Source organism: Triplophysa rosa, linkage group LG16 (assembly GCF_024868665.1).
Source record: "Triplophysa rosa linkage group LG16, Trosa_1v2, whole genome shotgun sequence".
In the NCBI taxonomy this organism is placed as follows: domain Eukaryota; kingdom Metazoa; phylum Chordata; class Actinopteri; order Cypriniformes; family Nemacheilidae; genus Triplophysa; species Triplophysa rosa.
Genome location: NC_079905.1, coordinates 1399542 through 1409541, shown reverse-complemented (window position 1 = coordinate 1409541; position 10000 = coordinate 1399542). Strand labels below are relative to the sequence as shown.

General features: G+C 38.7%; 1 protein-coding gene across 1 annotated transcript in view; it reads left to right on the top strand.

The window, feature by feature from the left end:
• Positions 1 to 10000, top strand: part of rapgef5a (Rap guanine nucleotide exchange factor (GEF) 5a) — a 39322-nt gene that overhangs the window by 10062 nt on the left and 19260 nt on the right. The window contains exons 6-9 of the mRNA XM_057355191.1: positions 3147 to 3228; positions 3870 to 3918; positions 4137 to 4213; positions 7874 to 8002. Coding sequence (XP_057211174.1) covers positions 3147 to 3228; positions 3870 to 3918; positions 4137 to 4213; positions 7874 to 8002 — 337 coding nt within the window. The remainder of the gene's footprint in view (positions 1 to 3146; positions 3229 to 3869; positions 3919 to 4136; positions 4214 to 7873; positions 8003 to 10000) is intronic.

Below are 10000 nucleotides of genomic sequence, written 5' to 3'. Positions count from 1 at the left end.
TTCTTTGTAATAACGAGTCATTCACAGTATGAGAGAAACGTGTGTGAAGAACGTGAACGAGAGCAGTGTGGTGTTTCTGTGGATCTGCTGGGAGATTTGAGGGTCGGTGGGCTGTTTTGTTAGCGGTGACTCGATGTCTCTGCGAGATGTGAACATCCAGATTAAACTTGAACGGACAGTTGATGTCATTTTCAGGAAGGTGAACACAGGATGGCGTTCCGTGTCCACGCCAGCGGTTTTTTCCCTCTCGACAGAATTGGAAGTGACACAGCTCGGCCTCGGCGACACCAGACAGCGGGCCGCTCGATTCCGTTCGGCTTCACGGAGCCGACCTCGATCAGCCAGAATCTCTGCCTCCGGGTTTCATCGCACGCGCACACGCAGCGGAGGGTTTTACGACAGAAATGAGATCTTCACACACAACTCCTTCCAATAAAAACCCTACTGGAGTTATCCTAGTCTCAGATGGTTCTTCTGAAATTGTTTTCGAGAAATAAAAACCGAATGAAATGAGAGTGTAATTGATGAGTATGGAGGTGTAAAATGAATGTAGACGGTAGATGTAAAATCATCTGGGTTTGAGTCAATCTGATGAGAAATGTTCGGGTTCACATTGAGACCTTCACTAATATTGACTTTTGATGGCAGACGTGACAGATCTGAGCTCAGTTTGACAAATTGTTGACATCTCTTCTCAAACTCATTTCTGACTCTTTTTCTCAGGAGAAATATCTGAGACGCAGACGATTGAGACTTCAGCAATTCCGTTGAAGTCTAAGAGAACTAAGAGATGTTTGCGCTCAAAAGCAGTTTCTCTTCTGTCGTTTAATGAACATGTGAGTTCAGAAATACGATTGTCACAAAGCTCACATCAGAGTTAAACAACATCACGTGACGGTTGTTTCCAGCCAATGTGCATTAAACCGTGCCATCATCTCATGACAGAACATGTACTGTAAAACAAAACCCTGAGAAGAACATTTCAAATCAAAAACACAGATGCAGTTTTCTAGAGACATCATGCAGTCGTGTGTGTGTGTGTGCGTGTGCGTGTGTGTGTGTGTGTGTGTGTGTGTGTGTGTGTGTGTGCGTGTGCGTGTGTGTGTTTTGTGAATATTCATCTTGTGGTGCGTGAGTGTGTGTTTTCAGTGATTTGAGTCGCTCGTGACTGTTCTTTAACAGAATGAGAAACCCTGAAGCTAAAGGAGCTGACGGCCAAGATTGTTTGGACACACACACACACACGCACGCACACACGCGCGCTCTTCTCACTCTTCGCTGTTCATTTGCATATGATTTCAATTTTTATCTTCAGCTCTGGTGAAACTCGTATGGGCTGAATGAGCTCAGATTTGCGTATTTGTGTTGACATTTGCCTGAGTGTGTACTTCAGTGTGTGTGTGTGTGTGTGGGTGTGTGTTGTCTTCAGAGGGCGTGTCTGACTCGTGTAGTGAAGTCGCCGCCATTACACATCTCTTCATCCTCTGTATTTGCTGGAGGTGGAGACGGAGCGAGAGATGAAAGTCAGTGTCAGCGTGTGTGATGAAGGAAGAAACTTTAACCCACTTCTCAAACTCACTGGCCCAGTTTAAACTCACTGGGAAATGTGATGCTGGTTCCCATCTACACTTATAGCAGCGCGTCCCAGATTAAAACAGTTTTCTGGATTTAATTCTAATTCATCGCTGATTTATGTTTGTGGTATATTTAGGCTCTACACGCTCGAAAATGAAGAATTGAGTGTTTTTAGGTTCTGAGAGAACGTCTGTGCCTTAAAAACGCCAGAAACCAAAACACTTATTTGAGGAATATTATCAGGATTTTTTTAATGTAAAGCAATTTAAAAATTCTACACAGCTTTAGATATGTTGTTGATAAAAAGGTTATTTGCTAAAACTAAACTAAAGAACCATTGAAGAGCCTTTGACCCAAAGGTATTGCCTTGACCTGAGGTATTATTTTTGTTCATGTAATAAAACATATTTTATTTAAGAGAGTTCGTGTGAATGTTTTATTTAGTAATGTTTGTGTCACTCTGGACAGCTTTTTGTTCACATGTAATGCAGTACACGGTCAGTAGGGGGCAGAAGACAGCTGAGGGTTTTAAAGCTCTTTCTTCGTGTTGTGTGTTTTACTATATACTTGTGTAGTGTGCATACTTTCCACAGAATGTACATATTCTGTAGGAGTAAACCCAGAGGACACTTTAGTTTCTCAGAGGCTTCTGAGTCTGACACTTAATGAATTTCTAAGTGTAGTACCATGTAAATATAATTTTTTCTTGGATTTTTCTCCCAAAATTACTCATGAGGAAAAAAAGACAAAAATAAGAGAAATAAAATGCATAGAGAAAAAAGAGACACACCTGAGACGTTGTTGAGATCATTAGGGAGATATGTGTGACTTTTTAATTAAATGTTTAAGTAAAAATTTGCAAAAAGTGAAGTCTCAATTCTTTGTATGCAACTGCTGAAATGTTTCCCACAATGAACTCATAAATCTTCTATTTCCAGTCTAATGTAGGATGAAAAAAAGACATTGAAATTACATTTAAGAGTGACGTCTTAACTTTTGGCAGTCTGTTTAGGCAGAATGAAATGAATCGTGGTTCAATTATTTACTTAATGCAATAAAGATGTTTTTATTTTCAAGATGATTTGTGGACACTAAACATTCAAACAACGATCTTATCTTTATATATTAATCTTAATGTTAATCTCAATTAATAATGTTTTACTCGGGCTGTCAAACGATTAATCAGGATTAGTTGCATCCAGAATAAAAGCTTGTGTTTTTAATTTTGTATTATAAACACATACACGTATACATATTTAGGAAATATTTACGTGTATTTATGTTTACCAATAATTGAAATTATATGTAAATGTTTATTAATTTGATATTTTTCTTAAATATTTGCGTGTATGTGTTTATAAATACAAAACTAATATGCACAGTACACACGTATATTATTTAAGCACAAACGTTTATTCTGGATGCGATTAATCGTGATTAATTGTTTGAGAACACATCATCTGTTTCATTTGATCCTTTGGGTTTTGTTGTTCAACTGTATCAGTGTCATGTAACTCATTCATTGTCATCAAAGGTGTTTTATCAAGTGTGTGTTGGTGTGTCTTTGACAGACCAGAGGAAGATCCCGACAGAAAGCGAGATATCTGCGGTGAGATCCTTCAGATGAAAGCTCTAGAGAGACTCACGTCTACAGTAAGTGTGTGTGTTTGTACGAGCAGTGACCCGTGTCTTCATGTCCTCTGGTGTGTGTAAAGATCCCCTCCAGTCTGACAGAATATCATCCATCACACGCCGCCAGTGGACAGAGACAACATCCATTTAACTTACAGAAAACCTCAATGTCCCTGTCTGGAGAAGTGATGAAAATGATCAAAAAAGTTTTCGTTATTCTCAGTTCTGATATATTTCATTTGATATGAGTGTTTTTTTCTGAGAAAATCTTTAGAAAATATGCAGCCATAATGCATAATAATCCCTTTATTCTTCATGTAATATTTATGTTTCAAATACAGCACATCTGTCGTCAGATATCTCATGAGTCTCATCTTGTTTGAGACTCTAAATCTGTTGTAGGAGTGATTCGGGAAAATGGGAATAGTTCATTCCCCGTTTCCTTTTCACTTTCTTAACAATATGATTTAATGCATTAAATGTCCTCTGGTGATCTTCATGCAGTCAGATCATGGGATTTAATCTGAGATGCACATGGAGTGTAATGCAGTGTTTTAATAGTGAAGTCTAATATGATTTTTTAATGAGAAGTGTGATACATGAACATAGATTAAACGTTATTTTCATCTTTAAATAAAAAAATGATTTTTTTGTTTCCGCAGGTACAGAATGAACTGGCTGCTGCTCTTGCGAGAAAAGCAAAGAAATCAAGTAAGATGTTTGAATGTTTACAAGCACTTCAGTAATTGTAGTGCAGCTAACTATCAATAAAGGATTTTGAGTTCTGGAATTCATTGAAGGAAAAATACTGTTGCCAACATTTAAAAGTTGAATGTTTTTGCATAATTGATAATACGGTCAAGGCATCATTGCTTTATAAATGTATTTGTGGATTCACTGTGTTTGTGTGTTTGTGTTGGTAACTGTAGTGTCAGAAGATGAGAGCTCAGAGGCATCAGACTGTGCTTCACCAGACCCTCCGAAACCCACCGAAGACAAAAGCAAGGTAAACAAACACAAAACACACGCCCTAAAGCAGCTACTGTATAAGCAGTCGTTCTTTATCATTTACAAAAAACTCCCTACTACCTAACAGGGAGAGAGAGCTACTGTATAAGCAGTCGTTCTTTATCATTTACAAAAAACTCCCTACTACCTAACAGGGAGAGAGGGAGAGAGAGAGAGAGAGAGAGAGAGAGAGAGAGAGAGAGAGAGAGAGAGAGAGAGAGAGAAGGACGAGAGAGAGAAGAGCGGGTGGGTGGCAGTAAGTGGTAGTGGAGGTCTCTCTGCATCTTCAACCGTGGGAAGTGGTTTACTGGAGATCTGAAAGATTCAGCAGTCTGATCTCAGAATAACACTCTAATGGTCTTGTGTAACAGAGCGAGGACAGAGTGTTGTTGTTCAGGAGGAAGTTGGTGTACAAGGGACAGGAAATGATGTGGGACTCTTTGATGGTTTGTTGTTGAGTGTGTTTACCTGTGTGCATGTGTGTGTGCATGTGTGTGTGTGTGAGTTTAGTGAAGCGGTACAGGATCAGATTAGTTCTCCTCTGTGGTTAACATCCGCCCAGAGTCCAGACCATCATTACACACTCATTAAAGTGAAGGTAATAACAGCCCTACCTCTCTCTGTCTCTCTACTTCTACTCTCTCGGTTCAATTTTCAGTTTCATTTGAAGAGTACTTTATCGACATGGTTGTGTGTACTTGCAACAAACGAACACAAAAGCAACAAACAAAACAAGTGGAATTGAAATAAGGTGATAAGAAAAAGAATTATTTGTGTCTTTCTTTCTCTTCCTGCCTGTCTGCCTCTCTTTGCCTATTTCTCGCTCCGTCCGTCAATCCGTCTCTCTCTCTTTCTGTCTGTATATTGAATAATATAATATAAAAATTGAATAGTATAAAATTATATAAATTTGACATTTTCTAAATAAAACAGCAATGTTATTTTCTGATGTAAAACATCACAATGCTAGGATGTTGTGGGTGATCACTGGGTATGATTGTGCAGGTGTTGCTAGGGAGTCACTGACTGTAGTTGTATCACATTTATGTGTGGTTGCTAGGGTGTTTTTAGAGTCTGAACACTGCTAGGTGGTTGCTAGGGTGTTTTTAGAGTCTGAACACTGCTGGGTGGTTGCTAGGGTGTTTTTAGAGTCTGAACACTGCTAGGTGGTTGCTAGGGTGTTTTTAGAGTCTGAACACTGCTGGGTGGTTGCTAGGGTGTTTTTAGAGTCTGAACACTGCTGGGTGGTTGCTAGGGTGTTTTTAGAGTCTGAACACTGCTGGGTGGTTGCTAGGGTGTTTTTAGAGTCTGAACACTGCTGGGTGGTTGCTAGGGTGTTTTTAGAGTCTGAACACTGCTGGGTGGTTGCTAGGGTGTTTTTAGAGTCTGAACACTGCTAGGTGGTTGCTAGGGTGTTTTTAGAGTCTGAACACTGCTAGGTGGTTGCTAGGGTGTTTTTAGAGTCTGAACACTGCTAGGTGGTTGCTAGGGTGTTTTTAGAGTCTGAACACTGCTAGGTGGTTGCTAGGGTGTTGATTTTAGAGTCTGAACACTGCTGGGTGGTTGCCAGTGTGTTTTCAAGGCAACAACATAAACAAACGTTATTGCGCATTCATGCTCTTGTGGCCAGAAATTAACTTCAGGTACACATCTGCAAAGAAAAGAGATTATTTCTGATAACAAGCAAAAGAAATAACAAGTAAATGACATTAGCTAGCAAGTTAAAAGTATGTCTAGTCAGGTATTCTTTTGGTTACCAGTGAAGAACCGTTACTTGGATAAACTTAAATGTGTTACAAGACCCATTCAACAAATTGTTTATTTAATAAAAAATGTTTATTTAATACTATGATTATATAATAAAATATTAATATTAAATTTAATTAATATTAAAATAAATAAATAAAATAAAATACAAATAGTTATATTATTATCCACTAGCCAGACCAATAAACGAACACAGACCGGAAGTTAACTTGCGGTTACTGAGGTGTTCTGAGGGGTTTTTAGCATCTACTTGTGTAACCCTCGTGGTTTGATTTTTTGAAGTTTCATTCCTGTGCTGAATGAGTTGTGTGGCCCAGATTACTGGTTTGTTCAAATCACTGTAACTCTGTAATTAATGATGGTTTTTAGGTTAAATCGTCATCTCTGTTGGGGTGTTATACGGGTTCATCCCGCTGATGTGGTGTGTGTTTGATCATCAGTGTCAGTATTACTCCAGTGTAACCAGGTTAAAGCGTTTATCATGACATATTCAGGAGATGACTTGCAGGCATGTACACAGGTTATGAATGGTGTGTTTTTGTGGTCTGGGATGGTTCTGTGTGTTGTGAGATTGTGGGTTAACGCAGAGGAAACTCTGAGTGCCAATCCAGACACAGCACAGAGTAAATAAACAGAGAGAGCGGGCAGCGATAACACACACACACACACGCAGACAGACCCTTCTCTAATGTGTGTGTGTGTGTGTGTGTGTGTGTGTGTTAGGAAAGTGTTTATCTGCTTTAGATTAGTGCACATGTGTGTTCTGGATTAGTGATGTATAACAGAGCACTGTTCATTGTAAGTTTATCTTATTTATCTGATGATTGAAATTCAGAGAAACGTGATTTTATTTACATGCCCTAAAAAGACTTTTTATATTTACATTTTACATTTAGTCATTTAGCAGACGCTTTTATCCAAAGCGACTTACAGGGAGACTTTTTAACATCATCAGTACCAAAAACACTGAATAAAATAAACATTTGCTGTAACAAAGCTTTACAGAATGATCACTCCCTACATTTTCTCTTTTTAATGTGTATTTCCAATATATACAATATATATTATGGAAATGTAATGTTTATCTGAAAGTATATTTATAGTCGATGTTATTTAGTTAAAATTAAAATAAGTAATTAACTCAAATTAAAACTGCGAAAACTTTTCTTTTTATTGAAATCCGATCAAATATTGTCCGAAAAATGACTGGAAAATGCAAAATAAATAAGAAATTAAAATGTTGCCTTAGAAATAAACTGAAATAAGTTTAAAGCACTAAAATTGTAACAATAAACAAAAAATAAAATAAAAATAAATTAATCTTATATAGCAACATAAAAAATAAACAAATAAATAATAAAATGACAGAAGCGCATAACAAAATTGCTAAAATTTTTACAAAATTTAAATGATTAAAATAATCTCAAAATGAAAGCTAATTTAAAATATAAATAAAACTAAAAACTAAACTGTCATTTTTTTAAAGTAAATAAAAAGATAAAAGATGAAAAAGTATAGAGAAAGAATACAGGGTTAAAATATAAAAAAACAATGGAAATAAATGTAATAGTAAAAAGATATCCTCCTGTCTCTCTCTCAGATGCTGTCATTACTGACTTCCCGCCTCTTTGTGGGCGGAGCCACACAGACACACCCTCTCTTTCTCGCACACACACGTTTAGAGTTTCATACAGAAGAATGACACACATTCAGGTGGCCTGTTTCAGAGTTTGAAGGACAGTTTCAGAATGAATGAGCGATCGGACCGCTTCTCTCACCCACTGTAATTCTCAAACCCACACGTCTGGACTCGGTGCGCGTCTGACTGTGTGTGATGATGTCGTGGGGTTGTGGATTGAAGTATTTGTTCTCTTTGCCTCCGGCTCTGCAGCAGGCGGGCGTCTGTGCTCTCCGAGCTCCGGATGACTTCTCACGGCTGGAGATGGTCCAGCGGCTGGCTAAAGACGGATATCGCTTCCTTCAGAACCAGAACTACAGGCTGCCGGATCGTTCTGCACAGGTAAGTCAAAGGTCACAGTGTTAGTTGCAGTTGCTATGGGAACAGCAGGTCAAGGGTCAGAGTATGAGGTCAGGTGAGCCCAGCAGAACACGTTATTGAGTTTTTCTGCGTGAGTTGACATCGAGATCTTCACTAATATTGACTTTTGATGGCAGACGAGACAAATGTGAGCTCAGTTTGACACATTGTTGACGTCTCTTCTCAAACTCCAATGACAGACACATCTGTGAGATTTATGACTCTTTTTCAAAGGAGAAATATCTGAGATGTAGATGAGACTTAAACAAAGCTTTCCATTTGCTCTTCATGTGATCTCTTTGAAATCTTGAAGAAATAATTGAGATATTATTTTAATTTTAACTGTACATTTTAATAATGCGATTGGCACATTTTTCCTCCCTGTCTACTGTATTGTGAGTATTTTACACTAGAATGTAAATCATACCGTAACCTAACGTGGCTGGACGTGTTTGGGCAGCGTCTGTGAGGATTCAGCTCTGTTGGTCATGTCTCTCGCTGTGTGTTTGAGCATCTCGCCAGCGTTCGGGGATTCTGAAGGAGTTCTGGTTTCCTCTGAAGTGATGAAACATTTCTCATGACTGATGTCTCTCACCTCTGTGATTTACCCCCTCAGGGCTGAGAAACACAGTTTGCCATTCGTTTCTGCAAATCTGCGACAGAGTTGAAGATTCATTTTTCGACTCACTAAAAATACTGGTTGTGAAAGTTGAATCCTGTTGGTTTCTGCTCACGTCTGCGAAATAATGATTTTGATGAAATAATGACAGTTTAATCACTGCATGTCTTGTTTGGCATAGAAATGTTGCACTAGAGATTTCGGAGTTGAACCGTGCATATGATTTTCCTGTCCGTGGCCACGTGGCGTTATCCCAGACTCCGGAGAGGCCTTGCGTCATATCTGGAGACGCAGACTCTATGTCTGAAGGGTTAGAGATTCATCCGTCCATCTCTTTCCTAAAAAGAGCCATTTGCAGCTTTTTGCAATCACATTTTTTCCAGAGTTACATAATAGAATTTCATTTCTGGATCTTGTACGTGGATCTAGGGGTGTGTGTGTAACTTTAGGTGGACTTTGTGTGCGTTGTATGTGTTATATTGTTTGACTTTCCAGGAGCACAAAGGTTTTCTTCTCAACTTTGTGTCGCGATTAAGGAAACATTACACACACACACAGTCGCTGTATGTGCAGAAACACAGGAAGGGAACGCTCAGTGCTTCCTGTTGTAACTCCATTAAAACTCTCTCTCCTTTCCTCTTTGCTGAGCGGCTTACGTCAGGGACTTACTGGATCTCTCCACCCAGTGTGAGAAAGAACGCTGACCTTTGACTCCCAGCGCAGGGTGGGACAGGTGGAGACCACCGCTAAAACACACACCTCTGATCTGATAACCCCTGAGAACACATTATAGCTAACGATGGACTCGAAGTTAAAGTTGTGCTTCGTTCTTTTTCAGCGAAGAATTATTCTTCGGTCGTTATTCTGTGAAACACATGAAGCGTTATGCTTGTCCGTATTAAAAACAGTGATGCTCTAGTTTCAGGTTTAGAGCTGGTAATACATCGCTTGAGTCGAATTTTCAGTTTGATGTTTAAAACTGAGCATATTTGGTAAAGAAAAGTCACGGTTGGTTGTTAGATAAAGAAACGTCGGAGAAGTTGTCTCAGGTTCTAGACAGCTTTTAGATGTCATGAGATGTCAACCATATATTGGGATAGTTCACCCAAAAAGTACAAATTCTGTCATAATTTGCGCGTGACTTTCTTTCTTCCGCAGAACGCAAAAGAAGATATTTTGAAGAATGTCGATAACCAAACAACACTGAACACAAAACCATTGAGACATTTCTCAAAATATCTTCTTTTGCGTTCCACAGGCCGAACTATGTCTTTAAGTCGAAGCACACACATTTATGATAACATTGTGGTATTTCTAAGAATTGTTTTGCTATGATGTCATTGGACTTGTAGATTGTTGTG